The sequence below is a fragment of the Oncorhynchus tshawytscha genome, linkage group LG11 (assembly GCF_018296145.1).
Source record: "Oncorhynchus tshawytscha isolate Ot180627B linkage group LG11, Otsh_v2.0, whole genome shotgun sequence".
NCBI classification, from domain to species: domain Eukaryota; kingdom Metazoa; phylum Chordata; class Actinopteri; order Salmoniformes; family Salmonidae; genus Oncorhynchus; species Oncorhynchus tshawytscha.
The window spans coordinates 21,510,035-21,534,820 of NC_056439.1; the positions used below are offsets into that span (position 1 = coordinate 21,510,035).

Genomic DNA, 24,786 nt, shown 5'->3' on the forward strand with positions numbered 1-24,786 from the left:
TGAAATTCACTGAGCTCTTCAGTAAGGTCATTCTACTACCAAGTTTTGTCTTTGGAGATTGCATGGTTGTGTGCTCGATTTTATACACCTGTCAGCAATGGGTGTGGCTAAAATAGCCGAAGCCACTAATTTTAAGGGGTGTCCACATACTTTGTATATATAATCTTATTTCAGTCTTTGGGAGAAAGCATTATTTCATCTTAACACACTGACAGCAGATCAGAGGCTATTTTTACATCTTAGAAGCAGACCATTGGCTCACAAGGGGTATCTACAGGAGTTCTGATTGGTTCCAAGTTTATTCAGTTTGCAAATTTGCCTGAGCAGACAGTGTTGAAATATACTTTTTTTCTGAGAAAAGGTGCATGAATTAAAGGTGCAACAAATTTGACAATAAACATAAGAATATTTCCTTGTCATATACAAAAAGACGTACTCCTCCCTCGACCGATCAGCTTCACTGTTTTCGGCATCTGCCCAGAGACCTTTATTTAACTAGGCAAGTCAGTTAAGAACAAATTCTTATTTACAATGACAGCCTAGGAACAGTGGGTTAACTGCCTTTTTCAGCAGCAGAACAACAGACTTGTACCTTGCCAGCTCAGGGATTCAAACTAGCAACCTTTCGGTTACTGGCCCAAAGCTCTAACCACTAGGCTGCCTGCCACACCTATATGATGAACTCACACATAGGCACACACACAAACACAAACGGCGTGCCAGATAAATGGGATGTACAGTATATCACAGACACATACACAACTAGAAGAGGACCGGCTGCCACTTTAAGATGACACACACAGCTGTGAGAAAGCGTCCGTTGCCCGGGCCTTTTCCTCTGATGCAGCGGTGGAATTAATCTTGGGGATTTACAGTCAGTACTATTCTCAACAAGTGGGCTCTCTCATCTTACATATATATCCCCACGCGCACACACACACACACACACACACACACACACACACACAAGAGGCTAAAACTGCAACTGAAACAGCCCTCCCACATGGTCCGGCTAGTAAATAAAAGCAGCGGGTAAAACTGACAGCGACACAGTAGCACCTCCTTCCCCTCAGCCTCAGCGGCTGATTTAATAGGCCAAAGATCACAGGGAACCAATAAACAGGCTATAACTCTTTGATTGACAGCCACAGGCAATCCCACAAGGACCTCTGCTTCACAGAGAGAGAATGCTGGAGGTGAGGCATCAGCCTTGGTCGGGATAGAAGGTCAACAGCATATGAGTGAGAAGGACTGGCTGACTCTTGACCAGCAGAGAAAGAGAAAACAATTAGGTTATTACAAGTTATGACATGGTTCATTAACATCTAACCATGTAATAACGCAATAATAACTAGGTAAATAGCTTAGTTGAACATTAACTGTTAATTAATGTCGATACATGTTTGACAGGTAGGACAAGCCAGTGCTGAACCATACCAAATAGGTTTTGGCTCTGTGACACTGTGACAATGAACCAATCAGAATTCACCAGCCAGCCAGGAGCTTAGCAGCTTGTGCCAACACCAGGCCACATTATTATTCACGCAACAGTGGCACTATGATCAATACAGTTTGTCCATCAAAGTATTCAATAGCAAAGGCCCCATACAGGGCTGTATGCCCACACTAACAATTGCTTTGTCACGGCGACCACCAGCCATTTCACACATTGGATGCGTCCCAAATGGCACCCTATTCTCTATGGAAACAGGTTGCCGTTTTGGACACGTTGAGCTCTGGGCAAAAGTAGTGCACTGTGTAGGGAATAGGGTGCTATTTGGGACGCGACACATTGATTAGCCTTAACCGTATGGACAAAAGAGCCACACATAAGGGCACACTGCTTCAGTATCGTCTGTACTGTAGCTGTATTGATGTGATGCATTGTCCAGCCAACTGTCCTGACTGTAGCATATGAGTTTATCATCTGGTGAAAAGGGGGGTTTGAGGGACTCGGGAGTAGGACTATTGGACAGATAGGATAGAGGTAGTTTAGGACGAGGGAGTGGAAGGTGAGGGGATAGTGTTAAGTGCATATCTAAGATAAGATAAAGACTTTATCTGGTTGATAGGAAGGATCCATTAGTAGACTGGGTCATTTCAACTCTTCAACAAAGAGCTAGATGTCTATGAAGTTAAACAGGCCTTGTCTAAAAGTTAAACAGGCCTTGTCTAAAAGTTGAACACAGTTTGACTGCTATGAGGCCTGGCCTGGGTCATACTTAAAATGTCAGCAGATGGACAGTTTGCAGAGCTCAGTCAGTGGGTTCTGTATTGATTTGAACAAGGTGACTTACTGAGGCGACTTAGCACCATGTCGCCCTTGCCCTGCTGCTCGCTGTGAGGAGGGCGTTAGTTAGAGTGCGTCCCAAGTGGCACCTTATTCTCCATATAGTGCATTACATTTGATCAGAGCCTTATGGATCCTGGTCAAAAGTAGTGCACTATAAAGGGAATAGGGCGCCGTTTGGGACACACACTCAGTTAAATAATCCTCATTAGGTCTGCCATGCAGCACAGAGTTGAGGTAATTAGAGACGCCATCTGTCCAAGACAAGGACCGTTTACCGTCAACACTGTCACCATCAACACTGTCAACATGACGGTGGCCATCTTAGTCTCGAGGAACCAAACACCATGGCTGTGTCCCTGATGGATACGTTTGTGATACCATCTGTGAATCCTCTCAGTAACACCATCACGTGATCCCTTAACCACCAAAGTCAATTGACAAAAACAAGCAACAAAGTCCACATGGATACACTATGAAGTGTAGCTTCAGTGTAACTACCCATTTCATTATGAAACTACCTTCTTCAAATATGTATGATATATTGCAGGCATTAGTGTTTTATTGTATGTTTCCTGGTACCCACTCACTACTTAGCTAGCACGCGTGTTCAAAGTTTGTGTCTTCTGCTTATCGCCTCTCCAGTGTGTAGGGTCCTCCAGACTGAAAAAGAGAGACAGCAGTGTGTGTGTGTGTATCTGGTGACCCACAGTACAGGAGAACTGCTGTGCTGGCATTGCACACCGTGACCATGTGTTTAATGGTTTCCCTACAAACCGGAGAGCAAACATCCCCTCGAGCCGTGCAGCGAGGGGTGTGTGTGTGTGTGTGTGTGTGTGTGTGTGTGTGTGTGTGTGTGTGTGTGTGTGTGTGTGTGTGTGTGTGTGTGTGTGTGTGTGTGTGTGTGTGTTTCTTCGCTTCCTCAATGTAAACATGATGACTGAAGTATCCGTCTATTCTCAGTCTACTTTCAGTCTTGTCAGTCAATAATGTACTGACACCTCTAAACCAACTCTGCAGAGGTTCCTGAACCTGAACCACCATCACCAACATCCATCAACATCCATCACGTTCAACACACTCTCAAACACTCTTGTGAATACTAGCTGCAACTATTAAAGTCATGCTCCAGAGCTTTTATATCATTTCAGCCAGTAGTTTTGAAAGTAGTGCTTACAAGCCGAAACGGGTCCTCGAAAATTGTGTACTACGTGATTGTGATATGTTAAGTCCTGCAAAAAAAATTATAATATATATATATATATATATATATATATATATATATATATATATATATATATATTAGTGCAATTCGGATATGTTACGAATTCCAATGAATACAATATGTAACGAATTTGTAAGTGCTTAATATCCCGGAATTCATCTTTAACTAAAATGATATAGGAACCTCAATAACACCCATTTTATTTCCACTCTCTACTAATCATGACTGCCTTCCATCAAATCTTGTCAAGCATTTTCCTTGAAGTACCTTCGTGGACAGGATGTGTGGAAAGGTGTGAGGATGAGGAAATTCACCGGAATTACCCACATCCACATACTTTTACATCCCTTATCTACCACTCATCACTAACAGCGCTGTGAAATTCCTCTGGACCCGGTCAGACCAGTGTTATTACTATGTAACAGGGCATGACAGGCAGGCCTAGTTAACTTTTCAAGGAGATGTTTAAGTATAGTATACTAGCTGACAATGAACAGACAAATAAGCATCTTACACATTTTACATTAGGTTGTACTGCACATGAGTGTCTTGTGACAGAGGACACAGGGCAAAAACTTGGTTGTAGGTGCCTGACGAGATTAGATTGAAATGCTGAGCGCAATCAAAGGCGGGGAGGAACATTGTTTTAAAGACTTTTCAGGTTTTTGACTCACAGTCCAGAAGGTCATACATGGCCTGGGCGTGTCCCTGGCCTGACTCCTATCTGAAAGGACTGCTATTATCATGTCACTGGAACACTGATGTCAGACAGGTGTGAGGGAAGGGCATCAGTATGACAAGTGGGGTGGTAAAATTATATTCCCTAATCCCTATATAGTGCACTACAAGGCTCTGGTCAAAAGTAGCCCTAGTGTATCGTTTTTGGATAGGGCTTCAATTCACACCTCCAAGTAACTTGTGTTCTAGGCTATAGGCATATTAAACTCTCATTCACTTTCTCTACTGACACACCCAGCTAGGGTAGATTCCTAATGGCTCATGTTTCATATGCAGGCTATACATTCAACAAATATATCATCTCAACCATTTATGCATGTTAGGCCTATAACAAACTAAAGATGTAGCCTGTAAAATGAAGATCCTCATCATCATCAATATTAAGGGGAACATTGGGGATCTTGTGGCACTCTGTAGATAGAATCACCCACAGATATCCTAGAATTCATAGGATTCTATATGTACAGTCATTATTATATGGACTCACCATTCAGTCCATTAGGAATGCGCAGGTGGATGTGTGACGCCAGCGATAGGTCGTCCATAGACCTCCGCAAGGATGCTATTTTTCCCTCGTTTGGCTTGTGTATGTGGTTGTGGTGGTGGTCAGGACTACCGGCGCTGCCGGTGCTGGAGGTACTGCTCCCGTCCCCGACATCCCTAACGGTTCCCGTGCCCCCGTTCAGGTTGGTCAGGCTGGACTGGGAATCTATGGAGCTCCGTGACCCGGCTCCGTTCCTCTCCTCATCCAGCATCAGAATGATCTCTTTCAGTTCCAGGTTCTCCCGCATCACAGAGTCCTGGTTGGCTTCCAGATCCTTCAGCTTCTGATGGTACACCCCGACATCCTTCCACATCGATCCGGCGGTGTAGCGGCCGAAGCGTTGCCACTCCCGTGACAGCTTCTTGCCCTTCTGTCGGTCGTCGTCCAGGAAACAGCAGAGCTCCCGGAGTTCGTGGTTATCATCCTGAAGCTTCTGGTTGATCTCTTTGAGGCTGCGGATCTCGTGGAGATGGACCTGTAGTCTCCGGTTCACATCTTTCATCATGTTCCCGTGCTCCACCATTAAGTAAATTTTCTCGTTATCCGTTTTCCGTAGCCTCCTGATCAGCTCGTCTTTGCCGAGCCTGGAGAGCTCCTCTCCGGAGAGCTTGCTTAAGTCATCCCGCAACGGTCCGCCTGGGGCATTTTTGGCCATGTTCCCCTCCTGATGTTGCGCTATATTGGTGAGTTCGATGGTAGCTTACAGTGTCCGAATCTATAGGATGTCTAACCGAGCCTCAACGGTGACTTTGTAAAAGAAAATCAAATCCATGATAGATGAAATTATTCCAATGCGACATGAAGGGTAAAGATTAATTCAACACTGGGCAGGAATGTGGAGCCTAATAAAAGCGCCTTGGAGCTAAGCAGGTGACCCAAATTGGCAGGCAAGCAGACAGGCAACAGAACCGTAATCCCCTTGTAAAATTCAGCAAAATCGCAAAAAAGCAGTTTTTCGTTTTCATCCCGGTACCTCCTCTCTGAGACGCCTAACTCGCTTTAACGCACTGGACAGACGCGGAGAGAGGCGGTCTTCTTGGACACCGGATTCACCAACCACAGACTGGGAAGGATCTCCCACAGCCTCGCTGATCGTCAACAAGCGCTGCGTAAATCCGTGATGTCAGAGGTCGCGTGTGTCCACAGCCCTGGCTTGCTTTCAACCAGCCAATATTCAAAAGAAAGTTCCAGAAATGTTCCAATTAAGCAATCCCGCGGACGAGCTCGTATATAAATTCCTCATTTTCAAGTAAGCCGAAAGTGCACACTATGGATACATTATAGCATTCTCGTTAAATGTTGTCCTCCATCATGGCAGTTAGGTTGGAATCTGATGGATTAAACTCGCCCTCTCCTCATCCTGTGGCAGCTTCGAGCTGAACGCCTCGATCACACCGAGAGTGAGACATTTTGGTACACCAGAAGGACATTAATTTCCAATGGAACGCTGCGTTTTCCTTACAGCATTGCGTTGCAGAGGCAGATGCAGTGCGTTATGTGTGGTGAACACATTATGCTTACCAATCAAACACACCGACAGCGTCAATGCGCAAAATAGTACGCAGCACCATCTGGATATGTGTGCAACAAAAGTTCAACATTCACCTTCTGCTACCATTTCTGTCAAGCCATCTACTCATACATTTTGAAGCATATGTTTCGTTTTATTTACTTAAAATATATATATGTTTTGGCCTAAAGTGAATATTCTGGCTGCCTCTCTTTTTCAAATGATTGATCTGTGGAAATTCGCCATATATCTAATCACATATAATTTTATCAGTAAGGAGAAGTCTTTTGATTGGTACAGCTTATTTGATGACAATAATTATTGTTGTATTTTCTCACAAGACTCCAATTGCACTCAAATGAATGATATAATATAACATTTCACTTCTTTACATCAAGTTTCCCAGTACAATTTAAGATTATACTGTAGAAAAAGTCAAATTCATACCTTTGAATGCTAATGTAAAATATATATATTTTGTCAACTTTTTGTCCGTTTTGTTTATTTTCATCCAAATATCAGTTTCAAATCATAACATTTTTCAATTGCCCTTCATTTTTACCATTGATGACAATGTTACATTTAACCCTTCAGCCTGTTAGATTTAACCCTGCCTATGGGGTCAATTGTAACATTTCACTTCCAATACTCTCGGTTGAATTGTAAGCTACTGGTATGTCCAAACTAGTGACTTCTAGCTATTCGCTGGTGCAGGTGGGGACACTTCAGGCTGAGGAGTAAGCTTCACACATCCCAATGTGCTACACTTGTCCTGATTGTTATACAGTTGTCAGTGGGAGTTGGAATTCATCGGGTTTTTATATATAAAAAAAAAAAATTATATGCACCCCTAGCCAAAATGAAGAAATCTGCCATGCAATCTGCTCTTTATCCATGAACAAACAACTGCTCCCTTGGCGGAGATCACGTAAAAAGCACATTTTACAAAAAAACTGCGAATTGCGGCACCTAAAGAAAACAACACAGTTACAGAGGACAAACATATGTGCAAGGTACGCATTAAAGAATGGACATTTCTACAAGTAACAACTGATATCGACTCGATGTCGGAGGTACACGCCGCTAAAACTCATCGCAAATCAACTCCATTGAGATGTACTGTAAACGGAGTTGAGTTTACTCAGCAAGTAGAAACATAGCCTAGTTGGAGCAGGTAGATAAAAGTAGAGCCTTCCCACTGGGCACGCATTGGTTGAATGAACGTTGTTTCCATGTCATTTCAATTACTTTGAACCAACGTGAAATAGATGTTGAATTGGTGTCTGTGCCCAGTGTGTTGTGCTTTGGTCCCACTGTTGAGTCTTTTTAAAGGGTCAGCTGGCAGATGCAGAAAGTAAAGTGATTTGGTCGTAAACAATAAACCTATTTGGAATGCATTAACCAAATACCAGGCCACAATATGCCTATTGCCCATCATTTCCTGGATCTTACACCACTGCTACGCTCCGTTGTCATCTATGCATAGTCACTTTAATAACTCGATCTACATGTACATACTACCTGAACTAACCGGTGACCCCGCACATTGACTCTGTATCGGTACCCCCATGTTTATAGTCTCGCTATTGTTATTTCACTGCTGCTCTTGAATTACTTTTTACTCTTATTCTTATCCGTATTGTTTTTGAAACTGCGTTGTTGGTTAGGGGCTCGGAAGTAAGCATTTCACTGTAAGATTTTCACATGTGACTAATAAAATTTGATATATATATATATAATGGCAACTCTTTAGGCTACTGGCTAGTATGCCTAATTTTAGAGTTATAACAGTAGGCCTAACTTTGATGCTGTGTATGGGAGTATTTTGTGGAATGTGACAAATGGGTGTGTAATGAACAAATAAAACATATTCTAGTGTAGCATAATTCATTATTGGCTATGGCTGTAGATACAGATGTCGTGCTTGATGGAGTCCTCCCATTATTTGCCTGGGAGTTTGATGCATGGTTATTATGCCTATAGGCCTATGATCAATATATTCTTCCTCATTCACCCTGATCTAAATTAGCACAAGAGTTGACTGTCGGGCTTTGCAGGGGGGTGAGGCCACGGATTGATTCTAAAGCTTAAAATCTGATAATCAAGATTATGATCAATAATAATATTATGATAACATTACTTGAAAGTGGTTGATAGTTTACTAAAGTTCAATAAATTGTGGGGCCATGGGATTGGGACGTGATGGGACGTTATGCGACAAAACAATATTTCAATAATATTGTGTGAACAGGTTGCCATCTAGTGGCAAAGGCAACAATACACCAAAAACTGCAACACAGTAGCAACAAGGCAATTGTAGAAATGTTTCAATTCCATCATGCCACTATAGGATATATTGCTTCAAAACCCCCGTCATGCAATGCAGAAACAAAGACATTCCTAAGAATATCTAGACCAAAAACAAATTAAGTATAGAAAAATAATTGTTCGGTCAAAGAACGAAGACTTTTATTTTTCTTGTGTGGAATTAGACATATCTATTATTTCCGTTCATGTGGAACATAATAACACATTACCTAATTTATAATAAAAAAACAAATGAATAAGAGTGTATTTAATTGACTGACAGATAATAATAATAATAGCTAGGGGATATGACAACAGCCTTTATTAAGTCATATTTAGCTTCTCCTCGAGAGACAAGCAGACACCAATGGAAGTCCCTCACTAAAGTGTCAACTTCCCTTGTGTTTCTTTGCTTCTTATTGCATTAGGCCTCTTTCCAATGTCATGATGCTTGTCTGAAAACACTGAACTAATGTTTCCGACAGGACTGATACCATGACTTCCTCTCCTATTATTGTATGTTTTGTGCGGGTCTGAAGGCATATACAGTACCAGTCAAAAGTTTGGACACACCTACTCATTCCAGGGTTTTTCTTTATTTTTTACTATTTTCTATGTTGCCAAAAGTGTGCAAATCTGTCATCAATGTGAAGGGTGGCTACTTTGAAGAATCTCATCTTGCTTAACACTTTTTTGGTTGCTACATGATTCCATATGTGTTATTTCATCGTTTTGATGTCTTCACTAATATTCTACAATGTAGAAAATAGTACAAATAAAGAAAACCCCTTGAATGAGTAGGTGTGTCCAAACTTTTGACTGGTACTGTAGGGGATACGAATAGTGGTGCAAAAATGACTTAGTTACGTCTGTGGTCAAGCATAACTACAGAACAGATAACATAGCAAAAGAAGCCATGGCATTTCTCCAGACAGGGAGAAATGGGTAGATCAGCTTTAATACTGCTGATAGATTGTAGCTTCCATCAATGTAATTGTCTGCATAATTTCCAATCCCTCATATATTTTATTGTAAATATATACATACCTGTAACTTTAACTCATTTTATAAGAGATTCTCCAAAATTGAAATATAAAGTCAGCTATGAATACCAGAACTGGTTTCCCAAATGTTTCATAGTGTTCTATTGTTTCCAGTTTATATTATCTCCAATGTATTGTCCATGTAAAAAACCTGTCTGATTAGGATGAATAATATCCGACAATACCTTTTTAATTCTATGCGCTATGCATTTTTTTTGGTTTTGCATGGGCTGCTTCTCAATCCCCCGCATCCGCCGATATCACCTTCCCGCATCTGCGGTAAAAGGTGGCAAAGCTAGACTATCTGTTGTTCCATGTAGTGAATCTGTTATTCAAAGCATTTCTATTGTCTAATAGCAGTAAAAAAACACATCTCTGTTTAAACAGACGGATTTTGATGGGGATTTTTTAAATGATTTTAATTATTGTAGGCTAATTATTGTAGGCTATTGTAGGTTAACCAAGGACCTCAAAGTAATGCCTCACGAAATATTTAGTGGATGTGTTAAATAGTTTTATTTTAAGAATAACATAGTTGGTTAGGATCTCACTTGGTGAAGACCAAAATACTGAACTTTGATGAATGCAACAACAATGTCTCTGTCACTACAAATACAGTCATGGGTGGTAAAACTCTAAAACTTCACTCGAAATGCAAGACACTCTGGGAAATATGCAAATAAGGCTTTAAACTGAGCAGTGTGTCAATTTAACACTGAAATGTGTGGACCCATATAGATTCGGGACTAATTTTAAATGTAACTCTGTCAGTGTTGATTTAACTCTGGATCATTTGCGGTGTAGCATGAGGACAACAAAGTAGCCTTTAAGACAGATACTTTGCGTGGTGGAATAGCAAATAAAACGGACTGCAACCCTTCGAACGTTGATGATTAAAGCTTCAGAGCAAAGTTCAGTGAACCAACCACACACGAGACAACGCGTTCACAGGACAGTCGAACCGGAGGCAGTCTCGTTTTTCGCTGGTTTGCATAACTTTCTGATGGCACCGGGTGACCCGTAACGGCAGAATGTGGTATTTTTGTGATATCCTCGGTCGTGTCAGGCACTCGCCGTTCATTGGGTTATATTTGTTGGGATTTTGGATAGCACCTGTGTCCTTACACCCACAATGCTTGGATTTCAAGCCCCCGTTCAAGCCTCAAGAGGACCTCCAGTTCTGCGCAATGTACAGGAACTTCGGCTGCTGCGACTCAGCGAAGGACCAGGAATTGATGTCAAAATTCTATAAGATCATGGACAATTTCGACAATTATGGATATGCCAACTGTGCTGGGTACGTGCAGGACCTTCTCTGCCAGGTAAGCAAAGAACGGGTAAAGGTCGATACATGGTTTTGTTTTCAGAATTACATCATCCAGCTATTATTGGCTAGCACAGGCATGTTTGTAAAGGCATATACTTGTTATACACCCGCACATTCATCCAATGAGATAAAATAGTCCGATCTGACGTGCATTATTACAGTGCATAATTGCGTAATAGAATGCATAATAACAAATTAACAATGTATGTCCTGTAGCGCTGTTTGTCAATCACTGCATGATAAAATGCACGTTGTCATAACAAGCGTATCTCCTCAAATCGAATGTGTATGTTCTTCACAGAACAAGGCGATTGTCTAACAGGACATGGGGGCTGCACAAATGAAAGAGTTTGTTTGGTCCCTCACTCCTCACATTTCTCTCCTCCTTTTCCTTCTTTCTCCCCTCCTTCAGGAATGCTCTCCATATGCAGCTCACCTTTTTGATGCAGAGGACCCCAGTACCCCCATCAGAACCCTCCCTGGCCTGTGCCCTGACTACTGCTCTCAGTTCTGGCTCAAATGCCGTTCCACCATCACCTTGCTCTCTGACGACCTGCAGCTAGCCCAAGCCGAGCCGGACCAGGTCCATTTCTGCCAGCACCTGGAGCTGGAGGACCCAGACTACTGCTACCCACACCTCCTCAGCAACGAGCAGCTGACGCAGAATCTGGGCCACGTCCTGGCCGACCCCGAGGGCTGCCTGCAGCTCTGTCTGGAGGAAGTAGCCAACGGGCTGCGGAACCCCCTGGCCATGGTGCACGCCAACGATGGCACGCACCGCTTTTTTATAGCCGAACAGGTGTGTTTGTGCTCACTTTCCAGAGTTGTTGTATTGCATTGTGGTATTATAGTGCCGGTTTCCCAGACACAGATTAAGTCTTGTCGTGAACTAAAAAGTTATTTCAATAGAGAATAAAGACTAGTCGTAATCTATGTTTGGGAAACCGGCCAATAGTGTATAGATTTTGGGCATTTTTTAAATGTGCATGCTGACCTCGCAAAATGTATTTCCATGTAAATGGACAATAAAGTTATTATCATATCGTAGGTGGGCCTGGTGTGGACGTACCTGCCTGACCGCTCCAAGCTGGAGAAGCCCTTCCTGAACATCACTAAGGCTGTTCTGACGTCACCTTGGGAGGGGGACGAGAGGGGCTTCCTCGGCCTGACCTTTCACCCCAACTATAAGTACAATGGGAAGCTGTACGTGTACTACTCCGTGGAGATCGGCTTCGACGAGAGGATCAGGGTCAGCGAGTTCCGCGTCTCCCCCGGCGACATGAACGAGGTGGACCACGCATCTGAGAGGTACAGTTATCGATGACTCCCAAATGGCACCCTATTCCCTATATATAGAACACTACTTTCGACCAACAGGGCAGCTCTGGTCAAAAGTAGTACATTATATAGGGGAAAAGGTGCCATTTGGGGTTGAAACCTGTGTTGTGCGCTTGCCCCCAAATGGCTGCTGTGGTGTCCATCACCAAGGCAGTTGGGCTTTGCTGTTGTTATGAAGACTCAAAGGGTGCGGAATGGATTTACAGTACAATAGGTTTCGTATACAGCTGGACATATATCTACACCAATGTGTAGTAGTAGGCCTACAATTATTGCTGTTGTGCATAACACATGGTAGATATTACACATTAGAGGTGGATAAGATGAGTTCCTGCCACCAACAAAGTGCTTGGATAAGCAGTATATTTTCCATAATTATTGTACCTCTGAGAGATGGGCGCTGCCGCACTGAATTCTCTGTCTCGTATCTGTCTCTGTCTCAAACACCTTCTCAGGATCATTCTGGAGGTTGATGAGCCTGCTTCCAATCACAACGGAGGAATGGTGATGTTTGCTGATGATGGATACCTGTACATTTTCACTGGAGACGGGGGCATGGCCGGAGACCCCTTTGGGAAATATGGAAACGCTCAGAACAAGTGAGAGAAGAGGGAAAAATATGTTGACCTCTCATTCATGATGTCATCTTATGGCATCGACTCATATAACTTTTTAACAATTAGTTACAGCTGTACCATTAACACAGTTGCTAATAATAAGTTACTAGGTAAACCGCAAAGACAATAATCATACTCGCGGAAAGATGTTCCAAGTTTACACTCCTCTCTTCTGCAGGTCAGCCCTGTTAGGCAAAGTGCTCCGTATCAATGTTGATGACAATGATAGGGGTCCCCTGTACAGGATCCCTTCTGACAACCCGTTTGTGCATGAGCGCGGGGCGCGCCCTGAGGTTTACGCTTACGGGGTGCGGAACATGTGGAGGTGCCCCCTTTTTTTCAACACTTTCACGATATGCTTACTTCATGAAACATTACACTTCCTTACACTTTATATACCTTGACAAAAAAAAGTGTGGCGAGACGTTACATTACTGCACTGAATAAAGGAGTAATAACTTGGAAATGAAGTGTAATCTAGTTGTAGCTACTTAAGTAGTTGTGTTGGTCGACTTGTTCTTGTTTCTCCCATGGAGGTGTTCTGTGGACCGTGGGGACCCTCTGACGAAGGAGGGGAAGGGCCGTATCTTCTGCGGGGACGTGGGCCAGAATAAGTTTGAGGAGATCGACATCATAGAGAAGGGAAGGAACTACGGCTGGAGGGCCAAAGAAGGCTTCTCCTGTTATGACAAGAAGCTGTGCGCCAACAGCTCTCTAGGTGGGAATCCTGTAGCCTGATCCAAAATCAGTTTGTGCTGCATAACCAACTCCAATGCTCATTGTCATGCCGGCATCCTGTGGTTCACTGGGAGATGAAGGTCTCAGTGTGTTTTGTTCTGTGACTTCCTAAAAAAAAAAAAATCTTCCTGTTAAAAAAAAAAACTTGAATACTGTACTTTATTTATCCTTAGACAGTAATGGAACCAGAGTGGGAAGAGATTGGAAGGGTGGATGTAGGGATTGAACACCGTTCTCCAGGGTCATAATGTGCTTAGAAGGGGAGTGCTCAGGTGGGAATAAGCAGGGAATCCGTGAATTTAACCAGGCTTTCTGGAAAACCACAGGCTCTGCACAATTTCCTTCATTTAAAAAATACATCTTATATCTCTTCCTCCTGTTCTCTTCCAGATGATGTACTCCCCATTTATGCCTACCCTCACAAGATGGGCAAGTCTGTGACTGGCGGATATGTGTACAGAGGGTGTGAATACCCCAATCTGAACGGCATGTACATATTTGGAGACTTCATGAGCGGGTAAGGCTCCTTACTGTACGTGTTCACCGTTTTCAATCCAATCCTATAAGTGTTTAAAGATGTTTGAGTCCATATACATTTCCTTCGGAAAGTATTCAGACCCCTTGACTTTTTTCAATTGTTATTACCGTATAGCCTTATTCTAAAATAGATTAAATAAAAAAATCCTTAGCAATTTACACACAATTCCCCATAATGACAAAGCGAAAACTGGTTTTTAGAAAATGTGGCTAAGTTATTACATCTAAAACCCTGAAATGATTTACATAAGTATTCGGACCCTTTACTATGAGACTTAAAATTGAGCTCAGGTGCATCCTGTTTCCATTGATCATCCTTGAGCTGTTTCTACAACTTGATTGGAGTCCACCTGTAGTAAATTCAATTGATTGGACATGATTTGGAAAGGCACACACGTATATATAAGGTCCCACATTTGACAGTGCATGTCAGAGCAAAAACCAAGCCATGAGGTCGAAGGAATTGTCCGTAGAGCTCTGAGACAAGATTGTGTCGAGGCACAGATCTGGGGAAGGGTACCAAAAAATGTGCGTAGCATTGAAGGTCCCCAAGAACACAGTGGCCTCCATCATTCTTAAATGGAAGAAGTTTGGAACCACCAAGACTCTTCCTAGACTTCCTAAACTGAGCAAACGGGGGAGAAGTGCCTTGTTCAGGGAGGTGACCAAGAACCCAATGGTCACTCTGACAGAGCTCTAGAGTCCCTCTGTGGAGATGGGAGAACCTTCCGGAAGGACAACCATCTCTGCAGCACTCCACCAATTAGGCTTTTATGGTAGAGTGGCCAGACGGAAGCCACTCCTCAGTAAAAGGCATATGACAGCCCACTTGGAGTTTGCAAAAAGGCACCTAAAGGACTCTCAGATCATGAGAAAGAAGATTCTCTGGTCTGATGAAAACAAGATTGAAATCTTTGGCCTGAATGCTAAGCGTCACATCTGGAAGAAACCTGGCACCATCCCTACTGTGAAACATGGTGGTGGCAGCATCATGCTGTGGGGATGTTTTTCAGCTGCAGGGACTGTGAGACTAGTCAGGATTGAGGCAAAGATGAACGGAGCAAAGTACAGGGAGATCCATAATGAAAACCTGCTCCAGAGCGATTAGGACCTCAGACTGAGGGCGAAGATTCACCTTCCAACAGGACAACAACCCAAAGCACACAGCCAAGACAATGCAGGAGTGGCTTCAGGTCAAGTCTCTGAATGTCCTTGAGTAGCCCAGCCAGGACTTGAACCCGATCGAACATCTCTGGAGAGACCTGAAAATAGCTGTGCAGCGATGCTCCCCAAAGAACCTGACAGAGCTTGAGAGGATCTGCAGAGAAGAATGGGAGAAACTCCCCAAATACAGGTGTGCCAAGCTTTTAGCGTCATATCCAAGAAGACTCGAGGCTGTAATTGCTGCCAAAGGTGCTTCAACAAAGTACTGAGTTAAGAGTCTGAATATTTTTTTTTAATACATTTGCAAAAATGGCTAAAAATCTGTTTTTTGCTTTGTCATTATGGGGTATTGTGTGTAGATTGATGAAGGGGTAAAACTATTGAATCCATTTTAGAATAAGGCTGTAACGTAACAAAATGTGGGAAAAGTCAAGGGGTCTGAATTTTTTCCGGATGCACTGTAGCAGGTGTATTTTCTTATGTTTCGAAAGTTGTGTTTTATGTTTTTATATATGGTCTATAAGGAAAGCATACTGCAAATGAGAAAAATTCAAAATAACATTTAATGTAGTGTCTCCTCACTATAGGCGTATGATGAACCTCCAGGAGAATAAGAACACGGGTCAGTGGAACTACCATGAGATCTGTATGGGCATTGGTTTGACCTGTGCCTTTCCTGGCCTCATAAACAACTACTACCAGTACATTATCTCCTTCGCTGAGGACGAGGCAGGTAGGAGGAGTCACATTAAACCTCTTTTTGTTTGCCCATGGTCACACAGGCAATGGAAAAGGTTTTTTAAGCATCAGATCTCTAGGCTGCACACATTTAAGGCCAGTTTCCCAAACCAAGATTAAGTTTAGTCCTGGAATAAAAAGCATGCTCAATGGAGAATCGCCACTGAAACCAGCTAGATTGCCAAATTATGTGAAATGTTCATTTTTCTGTCTGAACAGGAGAACTGTACTTCATGTCGACTGGAGTGCCCAGTGCCACATCTCCCACCGGTGTTGTTTACAAACTGGTGGATCCCTCAAGGTAAGGATTTAAAGCCACTGTCACACCCTGACCATAGTTTGCTTTGTATGTTTCTATGTTTTGTTTGGTCAGGGTGTGATCTGAGTGGGCATTCTATGTTACATGTCTAGTTTGTCTATTTCTATGTTTGGCCTGATATGGTTCTCAGAGGCAGGTGTTAGTCATTGTCTCTGATTGGGAACCATATTTAGGTAGCCTGATTTGTGTTGGGTTTTGTGGGTGGTTGTCTCCTGTGTCAGTGTTTGTACCACACGGTTCTTGTTTTGGGTTTTCACGGTTCTAGTTTTGTAGTTTATTCATGTATGGTTTCATTATTAAAGAACCATGAATTATAACCACGCTGCATTTTGGTCTGCCTCTCCTTCACCAGAAGAAAACCGTTACAGCCACAATCTGTATTTTCAACAGCCTGACCCTGCCATAATGTTTGGTAAGGTGAGGGCTAAACAAAGTGTCGTGGCCTTCTGCTTTTCTCTTGAAGATGGCAGAAGCCTAGCATTACCGTCATAGACACACTTCTAAAAAGAGACAAAGACAAAATCAGTAAAACATGTTAAGCATCTGTTCCTGATTACTGATCTATTTTAAGTAAGAAGAATGTGCCGCATTATAATCTTTCTGTCTGTAGTTTTTAATCTGATTTCCATTGTACATTCTGTGTTCTTTGTTCTTATAGCATAACTGCTGATGAACTGCATTCTATTTCTGTTTTGGTGATCATTGAGATTTCCTTACCCTCTGTCGGGGTCGGCTCACTCTCCCTTTCTCCAGATTTCTAGGTGAAAGAGAGAACAAACATAAAATAAAATAAAGGGTGTTGGAGCAGTGTGAATGCTCTTTTATCTAAATCTCTCTCTCACTGACTTAGGTCTAAACAGTCTTGGCTGTAAGATCTCTCTCTTTCTTGCATACCCTCTATTTTGCTCTCTGTTGGCTGCAGCACTATACTGTTGTGTCAAGTTATTTGTTTCTCACTCGCTCATGAAGCTGATATGAATTACTCTCTACCACAGCAATGTTTGGAAAAGGGGAAGAGAAGAATAGGCCTTCAGCCTCATTCTGGGAGGGAGACCAGCTGAAAGCGAATCAAAAAAAGAGAGTTGAAGTCTCAACAGAGGCTGATGAAACTGGGGTGAAAATTTGACTTCTCACCCTCTGATTTAGTTTTCTTCCCTGCTGAGCTGAGAACTTTTGGTATTTTGTCTGTTTTAGACGGGCACCGCCAAGACAATGTCACTATGACCCACTGCCTGTCAGAGTGAAGAGCAAGCTCATCAAGTTCAGGCCAAAAGAAAGTGAGTATGCTGGCTTTCAACATATATCTCAGTCTGTCTGCTTTTATTTTGTTCATTATATTTAGCCCCCTTTGCTCAATCAAACACTTACACTATGTCAGATCTCGATCTAGATTGTCACTAGATCTCGCTGCTTCGATTAGATTATTCACTTCATCATTTCCCTGATTATTGTCATTTGAGAGATATTTTAGGCACAAGACCTCTGAGATTGCCAGATTCATATTACACTTTTATTATACTGTGGATAGGCGTACATGCTAATTATAACCTCATCTCACCGATCTATTCATTAGGACAGTCCATGTAGTTATCCGAAATCTGACCTGTTCTTCTATCCCACAGCATTAACAGGAGTTGAACTACCGACAAAGCATCAAAAGCTCTCCCCGCCAGAAGAGCCCGTCAGACCCCATCCCACTGAGTCCGCAGTAAGCGAGTCCGACAAGGACTGGCTTCAGGAGCTCATGGACATTCTAAAGGAGCAAGGGACTGCCGTCGTCACCACCACACTGCCTCAAACTACAACCAAACCACCCAGGCACACACGACGGAAAAACCGACGAAAGAAGGGCAAGCACCGGTCGGAGAGCGGGTTGGCGCCGGCAGCCGCGCCTCATAGCGGGGCGGTGAGACTGGCGGGGGATGAGCAGGGGCGGGACGACCGGGGGAGGGTGGAGATCTTCGTCAACGGTGAATGGGGTACGGTGTGCGACGACCTGTGGAATATGAAGAACGCGGCAGTGGTATGTCGGCAGCTGGGGTTCCGATTCGCCCTGAAGGCATCCAAGCACTCTGAGTTTGGAGAAGGGAAGAGTCTCCGGATTCTTCTGGACGATGTGCAGTGTGAGGGCACAGAGGAGAGCCTGCTGGACTGTCAACACACAGACATAGGAATACATAACTGTGCCCATTACGAGGACGCAGGGGTGATATGCGGGAACTCAGACTACGTTGATGCCTAGAAATGAGAGTCGATTGAGAGGTGATTGAATTTATTTGTGACTGTGGCCTAAGTGATTGTAACTAAAAACAAGGCATATTGCTGTCTAATTTATGTCTAATTGTTGTCGATGTTGGCACTTATAGGTCTACCTCTTTTCATTAAGGTAATGTAATGCTGATTTAATTGCTGTGTTAAAGTCTTAAAGGTTTTATAATTAAAATGTAAGACTTTGCTAATGTAAGACAATGCTTTCTCTAAAGGAAATGAATCTAAAACAGTAAATGAATGAATATACTGTAGGAGAATGGAGAATGAATGAATACCAGGTTATTTAATATTCTCTCATGATCACATACTGAAATAAATGCTCCATACAGACTCACAAGTTATGTGCTCATTTGACATGGAAAAAGCATAGTGAGAAAGAGAGAGAAAGGGGAAGAGGGAATAGGGTGGAATGACAGGAGAGGATTAACAGGGAAAGTCACAGTCAAAGGAAAAACTGCCAATTCGAAGCCTGGAATCCAAACGGAATATCACTCCATTTCTGTCTTCGGTGTGGACTGACTCCACACTTCAGGCTAGCCTATTTGTCCAAGTCACCCTGCTTGGTTCTGGTGTCTGAAACATTGAGGACTGATGTCATGACTAGGCAGGAAATATGTCTGAATTAGATGACTGGGGTAAAAATATGCTCCTAATGACATTCGTCCAACAACATCATCATAACCTATTGGCAGTGCTTGACTTGGACTGAAATAGGTGCCAGTACTCATTTTGGGTGCAGTAATCTTGGTTACCCAGAAGTAAGCATGAATCTGTCCACAAAAGATTATGGGTGCAGGGACTGTTTATATTTAGGTGCAGGAACTCCACAATACTCTTGAGATAATATTCTATAAGAGGTGCAGGAACTCAAGCAGTTGAAAATTCAAGGTGCTTGTACTCAGCTTTGGTGAACTCCTGCCAAAGTCAAGCACTGCCTCTTGGCAAAGCTAGGGCAAAATCACACTTCATCACACACTTTGCTTTGCAAACCATCAAACTAATTTCACTTTTTATTGTCTGGATATTTGGTTTGCCAACTACCATGAGCACATTCAATGATGGGACTCCCTAAAAACGCCACTTCGATGCAGGTTAGGTGAACATTTCCGCTAAGCCTAACACTCTACCTAACCTTAACCTAATTCTCCTAACCTACCACGTTAATTCTTCTAACCTGCTACGAAAAAGTCACAGCTGTATCGAAGTGGTGTGTTTTTAGGGAATCTCTTCAAGGAAAGTTTTATCCCCACTTTTGTCAAGTCGGTGACCATCATTGGTCACTGCCTTTCAAAGTGTGTTGCATTATGGGGATAAAGATTGTCAGACTTGCGCCGACCAGTAGACTGCATAAACGTTCATAAATCATGTGATCAAGTTTCTGCAGTTGCTCTTCACCAGCTTCAGCCTGCAGCCATCGTCTGCATTGTGGGAGGCTCTATAGTCAACCAATGATTAAGGTGTTTTTGTTTGACCCATGTGAACGTGGCCAAAGACATGACTGAAACAGGAACAAACTTTTCTGGGATTCATGTATACAGTGGATATATAGAATTGAATGTGATATGAGGCTCTCTCACTCTCTAAATTGATTGTACCAGTGGTGGTCGGTGCCGTTTAAGATGAAGGAGGATGATTATTGTTTTTATGAGCATGGCCTTATTTCTATTACAGCATATTGGATGACTGCCATTTATATTCCATTCACTCAGTTCAATGTAGGATCGATAGGTTTAGGCTACTACACGATACTCAAATGTTCCCTTACCCATGATAAGGTTGCTACAACCTAGCTTATGAATGAAAGTCTACATCGTAGGTGCCAAGTCGAGAGACATCTTAGTAATCAAGGTGACAGACATTGACACATTCAAGACCTTTAATTCGGTGGAAGAGCTCTGATAGGTTGGAGGATGTCCCTCAGAAGTTGTCATAATTACTGTGTAAGTCTATGGAAGAGGGTAAGAACCACGAGCCTCCTAGGTTTTGTATTGAAATCAATGTACCCAGAGGAGGACGTAAACTAGCTGTTCTCCGGCTACACCATGGTGCTACCATACAGAGTGCTGCGAAGCTACTGTAGACCTTCATTGCAAAACAGTATGTTTTAATAAATTATTTGGTGACGTGAATTTACACTGCTCAAAAAAATAAGGGGAACACACAAAATAACACATCCTAGATCTGAATGAATGAAATATTCTTATTAAATATTTTTTTCTTTTACATAGTTGAATGTGCTGACACCAAAATCACACAAAAATTATCAATGGAAATCAAATGTATCAACCCATGGAGGTCTGGATTTGGAGTCACACTCAAAATTAAAGTGGAAAACCACACTACAGGCTGATCCAACTTTGATGTAATGTCCTTAAAACAAGTCCAAATTAGGCTCAGTAGTGTGTGTGGCCTCCACGTGCCTGTATGACCTCCCTACAACGCCTGGGCATGCTCCTGATGAGGTGGGGGATGGTCTCCTGAGGGATCTCCTCCCAGACCTGAACTAAAGCATCCGCCAACTCCTGGGCAGTCTGTGGTGCAACGTGGCGTTGGTAGATGGAGCGAGACATGATGTCCCAGATGTGCTCAATTGGATTCAGGTCTGGGGAACGGGCGGGCCAGTCCATAGCATCAATGCCTTCCTCTTGCAGGAACTGCTGACACACTCCAGCCACATGAGGTCTAGCATTGTCTTGCATTAGGAGGAACCCAGGGCCAACGGCACCAGCATATGGTCTCACAAGGGGTCTGAGGATCTCATCTCGGTACCTAATGGCAGTCCGGCTACCTCTGGCGAGCACATGGAGGGCTGTGCGGCCCCTCAAAGAAATGCAACCCCATACCATGACTGACCCACCGCCAAACCGGTCATGCTGGAGGATGTTGCAGGCAGCAGAACGTTCTCCACGGCGTCTCCAGACTCTGTCAGTCTGTCACATGTGCTCAGTGTGAACCTGTTTTCATCTGTGAAGAGCACAGGGCGCCAGTGGCGAATTTGCCAATCTTGGTGTTCTCTGGCAAATGCCAAACGTCCTGCACGGTGTTGGGCTGTAAGCACAACCCCCACCTGTGGACGGCGGGCCCTCATACCACCCTCATGGAGTCTGTTTCTGACCGTTTGAGCAGACGCATGCACATTTTTGGCCTGCTGGAGGTTATTTTGCAGGGCTCTGGCAGTGCTCCTCCTGCTCCTCCTCGCACAAAGGCGGAGGTAGCGGTCCTGCTGCTGGGTTGTTGCCCTCCTACAGCCAACTCCACGTCTCCTGATGTACTGGCCTGTCTCCTGGTAGCGCCTCCATGCTCTGGACACTACGCTGACAGACACAGCAAACCTTCTTGCCACAGGTCGCATTGATGTGCCATCCTGGATGAGCTGCACTACCTGAGCCACTTGTGTGGGTTGTAGACTCCTTCCCATGCTACCACTAGAGTGAAAGCACCGCCAGCATGCAAAAGTGACCAGTGGTCTGTGGTCACCACCTGCAGAACCACTTCTTTATTGGGGGTGTCTTGCTAATTGCCTATAATTTCCACCTGTTGTCTATTCCATTTGCACAACAGCATGTGAAATTTATTGTCAATCAGTGTTGCTTCCTAAGTGGACAGTTTGATTTCACAGAAGTGTGATTGACTTACATTGTTACATTGTGTTGTTTAAGTGTTCCCTTTATTTTTTGAGCAGTGTATTTAGTATAGTTCTGTCTAAAAAGGATAACTTTAATGTTTCATTATTTGTAATTTTTATGAAATTCACTGAGGATGGTCCTCCCCTTCCTCCACTGATGTACACACAACTATGATTTAAGTACGTGAGTGTGTGATATGGGGGTTGAAGACATGTTTATTTCATAAACTTTCATAAACAATGGCATGTTACAGGGAAATACACTTTGGATGCAGCTCCTGAATGGCACAGCAGTCTAAGGCATCTCAGTGCTAGAGGAACCATTGCAGACCTTGGTTCAATTTCAGGCTGTATCACAAGCAGCCATGATCGGAAGTCCCATAGGGTAGTGCACAATTGGCCCAGTGTCATCTGGGTTTTATTTATTTCACTAGGCAAGTCAGTTAAGAACAAATTCTTATTTTCAATGACGGCGTACCCCAACCAAACCTGGAAAAAACAGGGGGGAAATGGTGCACCACCCTATGGGACTCACAATCACATCCAGGTGTGATACAGCCTGGATTTGAACCAGAGCCTCTTGTAACACCTCTTAGCATTGACATGCAGTGCCTTGGACCTCTGCATCACTCAAGTTAGAGCTCTGCCCGGCCATCATTGCAAATAAGAATTTGTTTTTATATATATTTCATTTATAGTTTTTTTTAATAAACTTTTGTAATTAGTTTGCTAGCCAATACACGACGGTGGTGGCAAAATCGGACTGAACAGCGAGAATGTCCGACATTGGCACGCAGCTTTCGTTTTCACAAGATAGCCTTGCTAGCTGAATATGTGCCGTGTAGTTAGACATATGAAGTGTTGGTTATTTCGAATTTGAAGTAAAATAGTTCGAAATGGCTCTATGACATCACGTGATCAAATGCCAATACATTCTTACCTCAACAACCGGCTCCATAGCTCAGTGGTAGAGCACTGGTCTTGTAAACCAGGGGTCGCGAGTTCGAACCTCGCTGGGGCCTAAAAGGAAATTATAGCTTTTAGGTAAGGGTCAAGAAAGGTTTTCTAGTCATCCACCCTTATCGCGAATTTGTTGTTCACTGCATGTTATGTTTCACAATTGCCACATTTTGCAAGTTTCCAAAATTGCAGTTTGGGGAACAGTCCCCCTACATAGCTCAAAGCTGACAACTTGTGGTATGCAGCAGAATAGCACATGCGTGGACGCCAACCTCCGTTTTTACCATAACAACCACACTTTATATAAGTTGTAGGTCTAAGTACTGTAAAATGCTAATAACACACAATGCCAATAAACACAGCTCAATCATAATTTCACCCTCCACAGTTTTTCTTAACCACCGTGCTTCTACATCTGCATTGCTTGCTGTTGGGGTTTTAGGCTGGGTTTCTGTACAGCACTTTGTGACAGCAGGTGATGTAAAAACGGCTTTAGAAATACATTTAATTGAATTGGATTGACTTACAATACTAACAATGCTATATTTTATTTAACTAGGCAAGTCTCTTACAAACAAATTCTTAGCAAAAGCTGTGGTTACTGTACAGAATTCAATTACGCTAAAGAAAAGTCTAAAATAGCCCAAGTGTCCCACTTTTCAAATTCTTCAGTCGATGACACCCTGCTCATATGAATCAGCCTGTCTTTATGAGAAGGAGCCCTCATCTGCTTTGACCAGGTTCATTGATATGCCAAGCATTAAATCACATATCTAGTGCCAGGCCAATGGTGTGTATGTACACATACAGTGCCTTCGGAAAGTCTTCAGAACCTTGACTTTTTCTACATTTTGTTACATTGTAACGTATTAAAACCTTTTCTACACACAATGCCAGATAATGACAAAGCAAAAACAGTTACATTTTTTGGCAAAAAAATAAATATCACATTCACAAAAATATTCAGACCCTTTTCTCAGTATTTTGGTGAAGCACCTTTGGCAGAAATTACCTCATTGAGTGTTCTTAAGTATGACGCTAACAGCTTGGCACACTTGTATTTGGGGAGTTTCTCCTATTCTTCTCTGCAGATCCTTTCACGCTCAGACAGGTTGGATTGGGAACATTGCTGCACAGCTATTTTCAGGTCTCTCCAGAGATGTTTAAACGGGTTCAAGTCTGGGCTCTGGCTGCACCACTCAAGGACATTCAGAGACTTGTCCCGAAGCCATTCCTGCATTGTCCTGTTGGGAGGGGGAAAACTTCACCTCAGTCTGAGGTTCTGAGCAGGATTTCATCAACGATCTAGCTGGACTTCGCTCCGTTCATCTTTGCCTCGATGCTGACTAGTCTCCCAGTCTTTGCCACTGAAAAACATCCCCACAGCATGATCCTGCCACCACCATGCTTCATTGTAGGGATGGTGCCAGGTTTCCTCCAGAAGTGATGCTTGGTATTCAAGCCAAAGAGTTCAATCTTGGTTTCATTAGACCAG

The 24,786-nt window shown here is 43.1% G+C and overlaps 2 protein-coding genes and 1 non-coding gene across 4 annotated transcripts in view; 2 read left to right on the forward strand and 1 right to left on the reverse strand.

Annotated features, from left to right (window-relative positions):
- ccdc85ca (coiled-coil domain containing 85C, a) overlaps positions 1-6,259 on the reverse strand; it is a 58,001-nt gene extending 51,742 nt beyond the window's left edge. The window contains exon 1 of one of the 2 annotated variants that reach the window (XM_042329903.1): positions 4,741-6,259. In XM_042329903.1, coding sequence (XP_042185837.1) covers positions 4,741-5,452 — 712 coding nt within the window. In that variant the 5' untranslated portion in view covers positions 5,453-6,259. The remainder of the gene's footprint in view (positions 1-4,740) is intronic. The other variant, XM_042329902.1, reaches the window with a different exon arrangement.
- A 4,085-nt stretch (positions 6,260-10,344) lies between these two features.
- On the forward strand, positions 10,345-19,036 carry hhipl1 (HHIP-like 1). The gene is made up of 11 exons (XM_024401009.2): positions 10,345-10,979; positions 11,397-11,783; positions 12,033-12,292; positions 12,778-12,921; positions 13,118-13,264; positions 13,476-13,657; positions 14,068-14,194; positions 15,966-16,111; positions 16,336-16,417; positions 17,630-17,712; positions 18,058-19,036. The coding sequence occupies exons 1-11, from the start codon at positions 10,689-10,691 to the stop codon at positions 18,675-18,677; spliced, it is 2,469 nt and encodes an 822-aa protein (XP_024256777.2). The 5' UTR covers positions 10,345-10,688; the 3' UTR covers positions 18,678-19,036.
- A 4,245-nt stretch (positions 19,037-23,281) lies between these two features.
- trnat-ugu lies at positions 23,282-23,353 on the forward strand. The gene has a single exon. It is a non-coding gene; the product is annotated as a tRNA-Thr (tRNA).
- Positions 23,354-24,786: the final 1,433 nt, after the last annotated feature.